This window comes from Zingiber officinale, chromosome 1A, assembly GCF_018446385.1.
Source record: "Zingiber officinale cultivar Zhangliang chromosome 1A, Zo_v1.1, whole genome shotgun sequence".
NCBI lineage: Eukaryota > Viridiplantae > Streptophyta > Magnoliopsida > Zingiberales > Zingiberaceae > Zingiber > Zingiber officinale.
The window spans coordinates 73,444,998-73,462,153 of record NC_055987.1 but is presented as its reverse complement, the minus strand read 5'-3'; the positions used below and the strand labels follow the sequence as shown (position 1 = coordinate 73,462,153).

The 17,156-nt window shown below is 38.8% G+C and overlaps 1 protein-coding gene across 8 annotated transcripts in view; it reads right to left on the bottom strand.

The window, feature by feature from the left end:
- Positions 1-391: 391 nt before the first annotated feature.
- The window catches only part of LOC122026220 (kinesin heavy chain-like), a 98,083-nt gene continuing 81,318 nt past the window's right edge, over positions 392-17,156 (bottom strand). For 7 of the 8 annotated variants that reach the window (XM_042584885.1, XM_042584892.1, XM_042584920.1 and 4 more), the window contains one exon: positions 392-992. In XM_042584885.1, the coding sequence (XP_042440819.1) occupies positions 552-992 (441 nt within the window). In that variant the 3' untranslated portion in view covers positions 392-551. Of the gene's footprint in view, positions 993-10,846; positions 10,977-17,156 lie in introns of all 8 variants that reach the window. The other variant, XM_042584927.1, reaches the window with a different exon arrangement.

Genomic DNA, 17,156 nt, shown 5'->3' with positions numbered 1-17,156 from the left:
CAAAAGGTAAACTCTCCCAAGAACAGTAGATAAGGATGTTTTTCTCATTGAAGGAACAGTAGATGTCGATTCGACCTAAAATTTTAACGAAACTTAAAGTCATGACTGGACAATCTAGAGTCTATCAAATATGACTTTCTTTTACATATTAGTGTTTGTTTCTAACTCCTTGATGTAGGTGATTGAAATGGCATAAAAATTAAAAAATAGGATATTCAGGCACCTCAATTGGATTCCGACATCTGGACTGGATCTAAACGTCCGGAGTTGTTCTAGGTGCCTAGGTTAACGGCAGAGAGCAGGCACGTCAGATGTCATGGATAAGCCAAACGCACATGCAGACAATTAGACAACAAATCTAAATTATTAAAATAAAAAACCAATAGGGTGCTAGAGTCCCAAGATTGCTTTCTGCAAATGTTTTACAATCTCACGGATTTCATGATCTGTTAATGTATTAACCAAAACAGTAAACAAGAAAAACAAAATAACTTTATGGCCTTCTGCGTATGAAAACTCTTCAACAAATCAAAGATAGTTCAGAGGCCTGACTAAGAATCATCTCGCCGTTTCGCTAGATCAGCACCACTAACATATTTAGCCATAAAAGAAATTAACCTGAACGGTGCCCCAATCAAAGGAGCATCTGTAAAAGGAACCTCCTCGTGTGGTACTGGATCATCATTAATTATCATTTCCCTTTTGTTATCCTCGTAAATTTGGATTTCATCAAATATAACTGTTCCGACTTCACTGATTCTTGGTTCAACAAGAAGTGGTTGAACTCCTGGCTGCCCAACGGTTTCAGAGTCCAAGTTGACGGCACCATTAGCAACAAATTCCTCCTCAGGTACCACAGACTCAGTTATCTTTCCATCAGTTTCCAGTAGATGACTTGGAGAGGAACTTCTAACCTGAGTCTCTGTATGGTTAAGCTCAGCAGTAGAAGCATGTTCGTCATGTTTCTCAGAAACAAGGTAGTGTTCATCAACCTGAAGAACAATCATTGCGAATGAGAGATGCAAAAAAGAACAACAGCATCAATGAGTCAGGATTATCAATCGAATTTTCTTGTCTAACCAAAATAATGTGTACACTAGCCTTAATCAAGTGATGACTATTACCTACTCATATTGGCTAACGATTGTCTAAAATTATGAAATTAATAATTTTCATGATAAAAAAAACTTGTAATAGAACATATGTAATAGTAGTTTGCCAAATTTTATTGTACTTGGGCTCAGACAACACGACTAGGTGGTCAGATGAGTACAAGAGTATGATGGGAGGTCATTGACTTTTAGTTAGCCTTAATCCAGGCTGTAGAAATTCAGCCCAGAGTGGGGATCACTAGTGGGGTGCAAAAAGTGGATTGTGGTTCGACCAGAGATAGACTAAAACTTAGATGTTTGTACAAGATTGATGTCACTCAACCCAAGATAAATCAAGTAAAGTCAGGCACATCAGACTTGGGTCTTTTTGGATGCAAGGTTTGGAAGCTACAGTAGCTCTGACAAAGGACAGTTCAAGATGACTTTAGAAAGGTTGCCTCAATATGCTCTGTTAAAATGAGTTGGCCAATCCCTAGATGCCTCATAGTGGCACCAAGTGGGACCTATTGAGTGTCATTCACTAACGTTCATCCAAGTTGTAATGGTCTCAATCTCGAAGATACTTGTGTTAGTTCTCCATATCATTATTACATCCCCTCAGCCTGATTCACGTGACACATGCAAAAAAGCCTCCCGAGCATAGCATCACATGTTGAGAGCGATTCAAGGTGATAAGGTTGTCCACATGGTGTATTAATATCCAAGGCTTTCACCACCTCTATAAAATGTCCTTCCTCTTGCAATTTCTTTCATCCTCTCCTGCCGCTGATCTATTGAAATAGGCCTAGTATTATGCAGGACCTCAGAAAGCCACAAGATCAAGCCTTGACCATTGGAGTTCAAGTTGAGCTTGACGAGTCATTCTTCTCATTGCTAGTGGAGCATTCAACTAAACTGAGCTAGTCACTTGTTACTCCTAGTCTATAGCATACAGGAGCGGATTGTTTCTCTTTGACTAACAGGAGCTATGCCCTTTTTCATATAAATAGAACTTGTCCTCAAACGTTGGGCCTTAGTCTTCAGATCTGTGACAAGGGTCTTCGGTTCTGTAGGTATTGGGTTTGCACCAGGTTGCATTGCTGTGGTACAGTGTTTCCTCACAAAAAACATTATGCTTTCTCTGTAGTGAAATGCGAGATGTGGGCTTGAACAAACAATTTGCTACTACTACTGAGAAGCTTGGGACTTTGAACTTCAGTTTTTTTTTTTTTTAACATTTTTGTTCATATTGGTTTTGAACTTGATAGTTGGCCAAGTCAATCTTAAATCTGAGTCCTTGACCCTGAGGACAGCTCTTGCCTCTCCAAACTTGATCTCAGTTCATTTTTGGTTGAAGGGCTTGACCTCTTAATCTCATCTCCTCCAAAGTGGGGCTTCAATTATCGACCCCTATGCAAAGTGGGAGTTCCATTCTATTCAAGTTAGAGGACTTAACCCCTCTTAGCAATCCTATTGTAAAGTGGGATTACCCTTTTTTTAGGTTGGAGGGTTTATACCCCTTAGCACCCTTATTTCAGAGTTTGACATTGGTTAATATTGGGTTGGAGGGCGATACATTCTAGGTGTCCTAGAGCTAAAGCTAACCTTTGGTTGTTATTAGGCAGAATGGTGATACCTTCTTGAACCCTGTTCCGAAGTTTGTCCTCGGCTAATTATTAGATGAAGGACCTTACCTTCCTGATGTTTCTTATGATATCAGGCTACAGGCTAGAGGGTGAAACCATCTTAACGTTGAAATTCTAAAGCTTGCCTTGGCCTAGAATTGATAGAAGGGAGAAAACATCTCAGTGACTTGGTTCAAAAGTTTACCTAAGGTTATTAGAGGTTAGAAGATGATACCTTCTCACTTCTCAATGCCCTCACTTTGAAACTTACCTTCATTAATAGTGTGCCGGAGGGTGAAACTATCTTAGTGTTCCTATTCTTAAATGTGCTCTCAGCTAATTGCAAGTCTCAGGAAGAAACTATCACAGTGCCTAAATCTAAAGCTTGCCTTCAATTGACAATAGATTAGAGTCAAGAAACCATTTCAATGGCCCTTTTCTTTTCTTCCATATCCATGTCTAAACTACCTTTTTTAATTGGCACTTTAAACCTTCAGATATGTGCAATCAGAATCATGCTTGTGCTTCTTATTGGAAGTGATACTACTTGCTTGGTCTTGGTCGTTAAGGGCTAATTGAGTTGGTATCAAGTTGGTTAGGGGGAGATTTTCTCCTTAATTTCTATGAGTAATTCTGTAAGATTTCACTTGAAGAGATCCCCTAGTCCTCATAAGTGACTATAATCCCGACCGAGTCCGTCTCTCCTGTGAACCTCCTTGCTTCCTTTGCCTTCTTTGACCTGGACTTGCTGGCATTGACCAACATCATGTGGTAAGTTGTCACATTCAAGCGTAGTCCTTTATGGATTTCATACAAGAAGTTGAGAAGAGGGTTGAAGTGTAAATCTGGATCATCATTAGTACTACTGAGGTAAATGTTGATGCAATCATGCCCCTAAACATTCAACATTGCATGTGGTTTTGATGTTTGGGCAAAGTTTAAATTAGATGATATTTATGATATCACGTGTATGGCATATATGCAGGTGCAGGAAACTTGTTTCAGGTGCAATGGTGGGAATACAAGTCAATCAACAAGAACCAATACAATCCCAACAGATTAGGAGACTCAATGCTAGGCAAAGAAGTTCAGGAAGGTTGGAGACCACATTCTTAGCAAGATGAAGTTTTAGTGGGTCAAAGAGACTGGATGTTACGTAAGGAAGTCCAAAAAAAAATCAGAAACAAGATTCTTTGCAGTATGAAGTTTCAGTAAGTTAGGGACACCAAATGCTAGGAAAGAAAGTTTAGGGAAGGTCGAGGATCTGATTCTTAGCAGCATGAAATCCCAGTAGGTCATAGAGGCTGAATGCTAGGTGAGGAAATCACATAGGCAAGGAGTCTCTAGGCATGAAAGACCCAAATGCAAGGAAGCTTCATGGCATGACAAAGTCTCGAAAGCACAATGATAAGCTCTCATGAGGAGAATCAAGTGCATCTGTAATATGGGACAGTTGGGACTAGCCTTAGAAGCGAATTTAGCCTTAGAAGTGGCTAGAGTCAAAGGAGCAGTCAACTGAAAGTAGAAGGTTTTTAGCTGGCTGATGCGGGAGTCATCTACACAATCAACTAGGCATCAAAAGGAAACAAACAAAATGCTTCTGTTTAGATGTTAGTTGACTAGGCAGTCGACTAATACGTAGATTAGTTGAATGATGCCTTGATCAGTCGATTTGACATCAAACAAACAAATAGAATGCTTTAGATATAGGTATTATTTGATTGTCAATCGATTAAGCAGTCAATTGATACATTGATCAATTGACCAATCAACTGATGGTTGTGGCCAGTCGATTACAAATCAAATAAAACAAAACAGATGACCAATCGACTTATAAGTGACTTGTCTTATGGTTGTACTGAACACACTACACATTATGACATCTATTACACCATATATAAAGGAAAACTAGAGGTAAAACATCCACAAGTTCAAAGGCGTCCACATGTTCAATAAGATGAGTACTCCTAACATAGGTATCATCCACCTAAAACTTCGTCAGTCAATTCTTTTTAGATATCCATGGTAAAAAGGAGTTCAGGTTAATGAGGACTTGACCACCATTCATGACTCTTCGCCTATGAGCAACACTTCATTTATCCTACCTCAAGCCCATTCTCTCCCCTGATTTTGGTTCTTGTAGCTCGTCCTCCTTGTATGATCCATATCCTTATTTTTTTCAATTCCCATCACCTAGGTAGGAAGGGAGACTTGTCAAGGTGGGTAGGACAGGAAAAAAAAATTTCTCCATCTCCATCCCCACCTCAGGTTTGAGGCAAGGCAATAAAATATAATATAACACAAAATATATAAATAGCTATAGAACAAATATTGTAAATTAAATTTAAGTAAAGCAAGGTGGGGAATGAAAATTGTCTCTCATTCTCTCTACACCCTGTATATGCGGGTTGGAATTTTAATCCGATCCCTACCTTATTTACATTTCGAGTCAACGCAAGGTGGCCTCAATTAAATAGGTAGGGGCGGGTCTACAAGGCAAATATCATCCCTACTCCAACTTGGGTGGCTAACTTGGATGCTTTCTTAATGAACAAATTAGGAGATCAAGATCTTGACTTTCTTGTCTTTCTATGATCTTCCATACTTCGGCATGTCCCCACCTAGGGTGTCAATTTATGTGGTGAAATTACAACATTTGTGTGGTTAAGTTGACATGTGGCTAATGTAGACCTCAATATTAGGTTTGATCAAAGGAAGAGTCATAGTTTGATCAAACTGAGGTATGTGTTGGCTGAGCTGTTTGGAGTGTGGTTAGTGGTCATGCGAACTGAGATCTATAAAGGTGAAGAACTTTAGGATGTAGTAAAGTTGTACTAAGTCATCACTCTAGCAGGGAATTCCAATTGTTTGAGGTAGAGATATAGTTGGGTTGCGTCAAGGTGAAGGATTTAACTGGTTTGATTGGTTAGGCAAGTCCAATTTTTGCATCCCACGGAAGTGATTGCCTTGGGCCCTATTTATAAGCTATAGGAGATGCACTCTTCTTTATAAGCGTCCCCTATGCTTGACACACGGTATTGATCCCTAGTTGAATGGGTTGGGTGTTCCTTAACCTAGGAATGATTTTTAGTATTGTCACCTATCATATTCTAGGTAAAAATAGCACAGGACCAATGTGGGGGCTATGACTCATAAGAAGTTTTAGCCATTGAATCTCATTATCTTTTCTTATTCCCAGAGACGGAGTAACCTCTTATAAAGCTCTTCTAACAAGAAGAATAAAATCTGTGAGTAACACAACAATTAAACTAATGAAAAGAGTAATAAGAGTGTGGAGCACTTTCTCATATCTTTATCCAACCCTTTCCGCCAACCTTGACAAACTCCCCTTGCTGCTTTATTTATGCCCTTTGAGTTGTCTTCAAATAGGCTTCAAACTGTTGCTCTATGCAAGCACAATCAACTACTACTTCTTACAGTAAGCTATTTCATGATCGTGTAAGCTTTTACCTAATAACACATCCTTCAGTTGACTTTACCTAATTCCAATCAAATATTTTTCCAGTCAACAAAAACTTTTGTCGACTCAACCTTTCTACAATTAATTGACTTCTTTGATCACGTAAGTCATCTAGAGGTTGTTACATTCCCCTGCTGCATTCCAACATCTGCCTGCAATTCAATTGACTATCGACTGCCCTAGCTGACTTTCAAATAGGGAGCAACCGTTTTTCATGAGGGAAGCCAGTCAACTCAACCTACATCATTAAACTGAAGTTGCATTAAGTCTACTACACTCCAACCATAAATCTTTTCTTTACTAGTAGAATATCCTAAAGTCAACTCTCTAGTCATCTCAATACCCCAATCAATTGATTTCAATCTCTAGTTGATCATAGATTATAACCAAACTATGGTCAAGTCTTTGCCAAAGTCAAAAAATACTCAAAAGCCAAAATACAAATCACACTTAGTCAACTCATATCTTACCTGCCAAGAAGTTTGCCCTCTGAGTTTTCCTTTGTCAAGAAGTCTCGCTTCCGGATTTCCTCATTCACTAGTATCTAATCAATCTTAACCTACAATGACTTCAAACTGCCAAGTACCTGATCAAGCTTGACATACTTTCACTAGCTGCCAAGTATCATGTTACTCTTAACCTACTTGAACTTCTTCTCTGTTAAGATCTTCTTGGACTTCTCTACTAACATATGCTAGACTTCTTTGCCAACAAGTATCTAAGTATCTTGTCACCTTTCTGTTACTTGGACTTCTTTCATTCACTGCAAATTGCAGTATCTCATTAAATAACATGCACTTATACACTTGATAAACTTTATAAGTAAACACAAGATATGTCTAATTTGAACTCTTTGCGCAAATATCAAAATCACTTAGTTGAACTCAACCAATTAGAGGGTATGATTACACTAACAAACTCTCCAATACCATTTGGTCAAACTCGATTACTTGAGGCATGATTGCACCAACCATCTCTCTTTTTGATATTTGACAACCCATTTAAGTTAGGCTAATCAAAGTTCATTTTCTGTCATTTTTGGTAAATAAAAGTTCTAATTTAAACCATTCATTTTCTCCCCCTTTCACACTTGAAAAACAACAAACCATACAAGTACTAAACAATTAATCACGCACGCTATATCAAGGTATGATACTAAATATAAATATCAAATGTTAACAAAAAATGTGTAAACAATAGACACTAATTTTGATACAAATGTTAAAACATTGACAAAATTCAAACTTGAATTTGTCTCCCCTTTCTCAGTCATAAAAGTTTTTAACTTAATTCTCCTCCTTTTCTAAATCAACTAGAGTAAAATCAAGCATCTTAAATAAAACTCTTCATTCTCTCCCTATGATGCTTCTCCCTAAAATAATTTTCTTCCCCTTAAGGAAGTGTTCCCCCCTTAAACATGTTATGCTTTCTTAAATAATGTATGTATACCTTAAATATTATTTGTTCCTAATACCAAAAGTACGATGTGAAACAAAATTTAGATTGGAATTTGACTAACCCTTGAGGCAAGTTGTCTCTTCCTTTAAAAGACTATTTCTCCCCCCTTAAAAGGTGGATCTTGCACTGAGAATGTTTTGACACTTGAAGATGTCTTGAAGTCGAAATTTACTATAAATTCTATTGAAAAAACATGAAATTTTGTTTACATACTTGTAATACATATATTTATCAATGAAATTTTGTAAAAATTGGCACAAAATGAAAGTGTTCAAAACTACAAAGTTTGAACCCAAGTTTGTATTAAGTATTTTGAGTTAAACATGTTCAAGAAAACTCCTAGTAAATAGATATTGTTAAGAGAAAACCGTGTATTAGACACCACGGAGTCATTGACTTATATAGAGAAGGATATATAGCATAACTACAATAATACCCCTATTTATTATGTTACAATATTCTAACACTCCCCCTCAAGCTCGAGAATATAAATTATATGTACCCAGCTTATTACATATATAGTCAATTCGGGAACCTTTTAGTGACTTAGTGAATATATCTGCTAGTTTATGTGAGTTGACAAAACTAGTAGATATTTCTCCTAATATGACTTTCTCTCTAACAAAGTGACAATCAATTTCAATATGCTTTGTCCTCTCATGAAAAACTAGGTTCGAGGCAATATGCATGGCAGTTTGGTTGTCATGTATAAGTGGCATTTGTGTAACCTCCCCAAACCTGAGTTCCTGAAGCAACCGTTTTAGCCATATAAGCTATTCACTAGTTATGGCCATAGTCGGATACTCAGCCTCTGCACTGATCTTACCACAACATTCTGCTTTTTGCTTTTCCAAGAAACAAGGTTACCTCCGACAAATATACAAAACCCAGAAGTGGACCTTCTATCAGTGGGAAATCCTGCCCAATCTGCATCAAAGTACCCTATGACTCGAGTATGTCCTTTGTCTGCACACAAAAGACTCTTTTCTGGTGCGCCTCTGATATATCGAATAATGTGAGCCACAACATCCCCATGTTCTTTGCATGGAGAGTTGAGAAATTGACTTACTACACTTACCGCAAATGAGATATCCGAACGAGTGACAGGTAGCTTAGTTTCCCTACTAATCGCCTGTACCGTTCAGGATCTGGAAGAGGCTCCCCCTGATTTGGCAGGAGCTTGATATTATGATCCATAGGGCTATCGACTGTCTTTGAGTTTAACATTCCTGTTTCTTCAAAAATATTCATTGCATACTTTCTTTGGGATATGATGATCCTCTGTTTAGACTGTACTACTTCTATCCCCAAGAAATATTTGAGTTTCTCGAGGTCCTTTGTCTAGAAATGTTTAAAAGATGTTGTTTCCCCTGTGAAATCCCAAGATGATCACTACCTATGATGACAATATCATCAACATAAACCACTACATAAATACAACCAGTAGATGAGTGGCGATAAAAAATAGAATGGCCAGCCTCGCTCTGAGTCATGCCAAACTCTTGAATTACAATACTAAATCTACCGAACTATGCTCTGGGTGATTGTTTGAGACCATATAAAGATTTCTGCAAGCGACATAAAAGACCAGAGGACTCCTCCTGAGCAACAAAACACGGAGGTTGCTTAATGTAGACTTCCTCGAGCAAATCACCATGTAAGAATGCATTTTTAATATCCAACTGATAAAGAGGCCAATGGCGAATCGCAACAATTGCTAGGAATAGGCGTACAGAAGACATCTTGGCAATAGGAGAAAAAATATCCCCGTAATCCAATCCGAAAATCTGAGTATAGCCTTTAGCGACAAGACACGCCTTAAGTTTGTCAACCATACCGTCTGGACCAAACTTCACTGTATACACCTATCGACAACCAACAACTGACTTCCAGGTGGTAGAGGAATGAGGTCCCAAGTCCCACTACTCTGTAAAGCACAAATTTCATCGAGCATAGCTTGTTTCCATCCTGGATGGTCAAAGACATCACCTGCAGTCTTAGAAAGAGAAACAGATGACAAGGAAGAAAGACAAGAATAATAGGAAGGAGAAAGACGATGATAACTCAAAGAAACATAGTGAGGAGAAGGATTACGAGTGGAACGCATACCCTTTCGAAGTGCAATAGGAATATCAGAGTCAAGAGATGGGTCTAGAGGAAACGGCGAAGGACTTGGCTCCAAAGATGTGCCCACGACAGTGTCAGTGTCAATGTCAGTTGGCGTCAAAGCAGGACGAGGACGATGCTGATAAACCTGCAAAGAAGGAGACGAGGCCGGGGATGATAGAGGCGCCTCCGGAGGACAAAAGATAGTCACTGGTACAGGTGGAGAGGGAGAAACCTCGAACCGAGAAGCAGGAGGCCCAAAAAATGAAACCAAATCAAAGAATGTGACATCAGCAGAGATGAAGTACCGACAAAGAGTAGGGGAATAACATTTGTACCCTTTGTGAGACCGTGGTTACCCAAGAAAAAACATACTTATGAGACCGGGGAGAGAGTTTATCAATGTTAGGATCAAGATCATAAGCAAAACATGTAGAACCAAAGACCCGCGGTGGTAAAGGATGAAGAAGATGATGAGGGTAGAGGATATGATGAGGTATTTACCTTGGAAAGTGGAAGAAGACATACAATTGATGAGATAACACGCAATAAGTACAACAACACCTCAAAACTGATGAGGAGCATGAGAATGAAGAAGAACAGTCCGAGTGGTCTCAAGGAGATGACGATTCTTGCGTTCTGCAACCCCACTCTGTTAAGGGGTATGAGGGCAAGACGTGCGATGCAGTACACCATGAGATGCCAAGAAGGAACGAAACTGAGTAGAAAGATACTCGCGTGCATTATCACTTTGCAAAGTTCGAAGAAAAATGCCAAATTGAGTTTTGATTTCATAAAAAAAAGATTGAAAAATAGAAAACAATTCTGAACATTCCTTCATCAGATATAACCATGTACAACGAGAAAAATCGTCTATACAAGTAACAAAATATCGTGATCCCAATGTAGAAGAAACACGACTCGGACCCCAAACATTAGAATGAACCAAAGAAAAGGAGGGCGTAGCTCGACTCACAGTGCGAGGAGAAAAAGAACTACGAACATGCTTACCTAACTGACACGACTCACAAGACAAAGACTCTAAGTGAGAAAGACTACGATGTAATTATTTCAACAATCAAGACCTGGATGTCCCAATTGAGCATGAATAAGAAGTGGAGATGCCACCGCCGAACCAACAAGAGAGGGTTGTTGAAATCGATAAAGTCCATGAGACTCACATCCCAAGTCAATCATCCTCCCCGTACTCCGGTCCTGTAAGGAAACAGACGTTTTAGTAAAAGAAATAATATAATCAAGAGACCGAGTAAGTTGACTTATTGACAATAAATTAAAGGAAGCTCCGAGAATATAAAGAACATTACGAATGGAAAGAGACGGAGAAGAATGAACAATACCAATACCCTTAGACTCAGTTTGGGAACCACTGGCCATGGTGACAATTGGTAAATAACCAGAAGTAGTGAGAGAAGAAAATAGAGATTTATTACCAGTGATATGATCAGTGGCCCCAGAATCAAGAACCCAAGGACCTAAAGAGCGAGATATGCCAACAAAGGAATTACTAGCGTGTACAACAGTAGAAGTGGAACCAGAAGCCTGACGATCCTCAAACCATTTCAGAAAGTCATTATAGGAAGGTTGTGGGGTCGGATCCGGTGTTAACTGTGAAGCGAAAGCTGAAGAAGCAACAGAACTCTGAACAAACTGAGCAGTGCAAGGAGGTCGACCATGCAGACCCCAACACTTATCAATCATGTGGCCCGAGCGGTGGCAATGATCACACCAAGGACGACCTTTACCACCCTTGCGAGGCGAAGGTCTGTTGTTGTGTCGAGAGACCAAAGTTGACGAGTCAACAGGAACGAAAGGAGACATCGTCAAGATCTTGGTCGGGACACGGAGGAGAGTTGCCCAGGTATTGTCCATGGTAACTTCTGTGGGGTTGCCCAGGATCTAATCACGAACATAAGAATAATCTGTGGGTAGACCATATAAAGCCAGGGACATAAAAAATTTCTTCCGATTTTTAAGCTCTTCAACATGACTGGCCGCAGGTGGTAGCAGTTCATTGAAGTCACAAAGAAGGCTAGAGACCGAACCCAGATAAGTTGACATTGAATCCTTAATCTGATGGGCACTGAGGATGGTCATAAGATCTTTACAAACTTGCGAGAGTCGCCGAGAGGTGTTTGTAAAGAGTTGTTGAGCCAATGTCCAAACGGCTTTGCAGGTTTTGTGAGTACGGAAGACATTCCTAAGAGATGGATGGATGGTGGCTCGGATAATACAACACAACTGAGCGTAGCGTCAACCTTCTTCCATAGAGGACGATCGACGACTTGAACATCTTCTTCAGTTTGAGTGAGATGTGTCTCATAACCCTGTCCAACAAGCCAAAGCTCGATGTGAGATGCCTAAGAGACGTAATTTTTACCATCTAACTGCTCGGAACAGAGGGGTGCAGTGATGTGGTTGGTAAAGATTGAGGTATCTGGCTTTGAGATAACGGATGTAGCCATTGATTAGTTTGGAAAAAATTATGAAAAACGTCAAAGGAGAAGATGAAGAGCCTGCCCCCTTCTCTGGTGAAAACTCCCGCTTCCGCAATCACGTCCACAGAAAGTCCACAACAATCTCCAAGAGGGCAGAACCACTGCGGTAACGAAACCCTAGATTGAAGCCGGCACTCTTCAAAAAGGATCGGGAGATGCTGCTGGATCAACGCACAGGTTGCTTGGATCCAGACGAGAGGAAGATAAGTATCTTCGTTCAAGGCGCCACTATCACCGCCTTGCTAGTCAACGACACCCGACTGGAGTTGCGGGTAGCTGAGACGAAAGGAAAGAGGAGGGAGCGATCAAAGGGCTCTTGGATGGAGGTCGGAGCTCGCGGGATCAGAGTTGGGGAAGAGAGGCCGCGTGCGGACGAGGGAGGACGCACTGCACTGTGGCAGCAGCAGTTACTACTCGCGGCTCGCCGATGTGAAAGAGGGCAGCAGCTCGACTCTTCAGCGATGTTGATGCTCCCCAATGACGACCCACAGTAGCCGCCGTAGCCCCTTCGGGATGGGGAGGGATGGCAGAGGGCGGCGCAGCGTCGGCGGCGTCGGGAAGAGGAAGGCGCGACGTCGGCGGAGACAGGCGTGGTGTCGGCGGAGATAGGCACGGCGTCGGGTTGGCGAAATCGCGAGGGGGAAAAGAGAGAGGTGGCGGAAACAAGGGCAATAGGAAGTTAAGGTTTTCTTTTAACTTGGCTCTGATACCATGTTAAGAGAAAACTGTGTATTAGACACCACGGAGTTATTGACTTATATAGAGAAGGATATACAGCATAATTATAATAATACCCCTAGTTATTAGCATGAATGAATAAATAGGATACAAGTCATGAGTTGAATACTTAAATATTGTGCCAACCAGTAAAATGTAAATTTAATCAAATTAGCATGCCAAAAAAATTAACTATATTTGAAACCTAATATATGCATCAAGTTCTAATTTTAAAAGGTTTCAATATGCATCTTAAACATAAAAATTAAATAAGTCATTTTTCTTTATGCATGAACCTATCCATCCTAATGTGTCAACTAAGATTAAGTTAACTACTCTTCCCAATTCATTGACACGCCATGAAACCATTTAACATGATACAATCACATTCTTTAGGGATAACCTCTACCTTTCTATCATTTCTAGTCCTAAACAATTGAAATGAAGTTACATTTTAATTGAAATAAACCCTACATAAGAAGCTATGTTGACATTAGATGGTGGTTTATAATTCAAATTGTTTTTGTCATTAGTTGCTCTTTAGCTTCCTAATAATAACCGCTCCTTAACTTGAGCTTCCTTTCTTATTTTCTTTTGCTTCTTTTTTTTTGTCCACACTTTAAATGGTAATGGCCTTCTTGTTACAAACATAACTTATAATATATGATATGGTCTTTCAATATATAGCTCGAAGGAATGGATTCCTTGGGGTTCTCTTTGATTCTTCCCTTGGATGCTTCTTTGATCCTTTCGTTATTTATATAAGTACATCTACTCTTATAGTGTCCTTTTCTCCTACAGTAAGGTGTCCTTTTCTCCTACAGAAAAACGTATAGTATGATCTTTATTTTAAAATTTTAATATATCTTCCATGTTCGAGATAGCAGGACTTGAAGGAATTATGATGCTTTATTTCTCAAGAGGATCAGATAATGGTTGAGGGTTTATTACTTTCGACTCCAAATGTAGATGTAGATGCTTCCATTTGTTCTGGTATTGAGGTCTTTCATCCTCGATGTGCTGAGGTGTGAGGTAGATGCTTAAGTGTTTTCAACTTCAGATGTAGACAGACTTTCCTAGTATTCTACGTGTTCAGGTACAAGTGAACCTCTATCCTTGGATTTGATACGTTTCTTTGCCGGTGAGAGAATCTCGTGGAGGTTTAACTATCTTATCCTACAAATCTATTGTATTTTTTGTACTCATTAATACTTTGCAAGATCTCATTAGGCCAAATATTAGGCAAAATAACAATCAAAAGATTGGTCACCTTGTTTGCCTCAAATTTTTAAATATGCTCTTTAGTCCGCTTCTCCCTTATCGTTTAGAGCTTTTAAACCCTTTTTATGGCAATTTGACTCTTGAAATCCATTTACACGAAAAACTCTATCCTTGACATCCAATATGAAAAGTTTGTCCAGTTAAAGGATGGTAGTGTAAAGTTATCAAATCCTACTCCCATAGCCATCTCCACCAATGTAAATGCTCCTTTGGCAGTTTGAAGATATCAGCTGTGGAATGGTATTGAGCTCCTCCTCTAGCCCTAGGCTCGGTCAGTGGTGAAGCTTTTCCAAGCAGCCCACTTTGATGCCAATTATATGACCGATCTGTAGGTAAAGGGAGTGAATAAACATAATCTGAAATTACAAAACTCAAGGTTGAACTTAGTTGTTAGTTGCAGCAGAAATATAATATATAACACTAAAAATAACATGGCTTACATGCCTATTTTACGTGGTTTCCAAAGTCCTAAATTAAGGAGAGTCATCCCTCAAATCCTACTGCCTTTTTTTTTTTCTTCATGAAGGTGGATAAACCTCTTACAAAGCTCTTCTTACAATGAACATAGAACAAGTAAAATGACAACTACACTAATAACAAAGAGAGCAATAAGAGTGTCCAACGTTATAACCTTCTATATTCTCCCAAATCCTACATTTAGCTGACTAAAGCTACGCTTAATTGACTACACTCCATAGAGACCTTTTGTTTACAAGAAAAACATCCTTGGTCGACTCAACACCCAAATTGATCATCGACTATAACCAAATTATGATCGTCTTCGCTTAATACAAAGTCTAACCAAAACTGAAGTACAAGTCACTAGTCACAATTAACTTGGAGATCTAGTAGGAGGTTTTGCCAATTGATCTTCCCAGAGGAGACCTCAACTTCAGGTCTTCCTCATATATCAAGAGGCCTTGCCTTTGAATCTTCCTCTGTGAAGAAGCCTCGCTTTTAGTTCTTTCTCATAAATTGTTATTTGATCAACCTTAACCAATTAGGACTTCTAATCACTAGGTATTCAGTCAAACATAACCTATGTAGACTTCTCCAACCACCAAAAATCAAGTCACCCTTGACCTTCTTGGACATTTTTTTTGGATCTCTTGACCTTCTTGGACTTCTCTACTATGATCTTTTTGAACTTCTCTACCAACAGCTATTACTTCTCCTTTGCCGACACCTATTGAAGCTCTCCTCTATCCACACCCATTGGAACTCTCCTCTGCTAACAGCTTTGGAGCTCTCCTCTATCCACGCACATTGGACCTCTCCTCTGCTAACACCTATTGACCAGTAGCATATTGTCACATAACCTACACCTGCACACTTGATAAAATTCATCAGTAGACATAATCTTTTGCACAAACTTCATCAGTAGACATAATCTTTTGCACAAAAACGAAAACCACTTGGTGCATGATTGCACTAACAATCTCCCCAACACCATTTAGTGGAACTCGACCACTTGAGGCATAATTGCACCAAAAAATAGTGTAAAACCAACATTACATGCAACTTTAGCATCAAGATTATATAAAGTCATGTTTTGTTAAAAAGGAAAAAAGAAAGAAGATCCTCTAGATTATGTTTATCAGAACAATCAAAATATAATTTCATATTATTCCGATGTGAAAAATAGATACAAATGCTAGAAATGGCATTTAAAAACTTTAATGATTCTTACAAAAAAATAAAAATGGATATATACCCCCATAGCACAAAACATGAATTTTCTCTAAGAGAGAAAAAGTATAACATAAATATCATCTACACTTCAAACCGTAATTGCAAAATTACTAGAAAGGTTGAAGGTACAAAACTATATTGTATGCAAAATATGATTTTACATACATTTATATTCATGTGGTCTAAAAATAATATTATATCAAAATTTATTTTTATCATTAATCATGGTCTAACAGTTAGTCTATTTGTTGCGACATGAGAAGTTGGGCATTCAAATCCCTACATTCATATATATATGTGTGTGTATGTGAGCAAAACCACTAGAAAGGTTCCTTTTCTCCATGCCCCGCCTATAGCCACTTTGATCAGTCAACCGGCTTTGTGTTATTCTGATGGCCAAGCTATGACTGACCAGCTTCCAGAAGAATATTTCAGCAAATATTCTAGGATATTTTTGGAACTTCAAATAAAAAAGAGGTTCTATTTTGGCAATTTTGATAAAGGGGGCCTTGTCAGGGGCATTGAGAACAAATTTTTTGCTAAATATAGATTCTCAAACTTTTTAAATATTCATCAATTATGAAACTCAAAGAGTGTTCAAATTGCATACAAATTAGTTCATTGTTTTAGATAATAAACTTTTTTTTGTTGAGCACTCCAATCTCCAACCTTAAAATTATCAATGGTCATAAAACCACTTAGATACTAGACAACATTTGAATTCTCTGCAAGAGTGGCAGACTTACTATAATGGGGCAATGGATCAATTCTCGATGGGCACATGCCCTAGGGGAAAAAGAAACCTCTCACTTCTAGCCACTTGGCGGTCGACTATAAGCTGACCCCGTGCTTTACATCCCTTCACATAACCTGGGGATGGGCTCTGAGGGGCGCTTGAAGTGGGTGTAATCACCTTTGTTACAACATTTGAATTCACTGAATATATATTTTAAATGTGAAAATGTCTCAATCCTATCTTGTGAGCTTTCACGTTCAAAACACATCTCTTGATTAACTTTTTTTACCCACTGAACCTTTGTTTATAAAAAAACATTTTCTTATTGCAATGCAAATAAAATATAGTTATCTTTACATGATCAAAGTATTATCATTTGAACATCACATTAACCTATCTTCAAAATATTGAGCATCCAAGAGCAAGTGATTATATATGTAAATTGTTTACTCA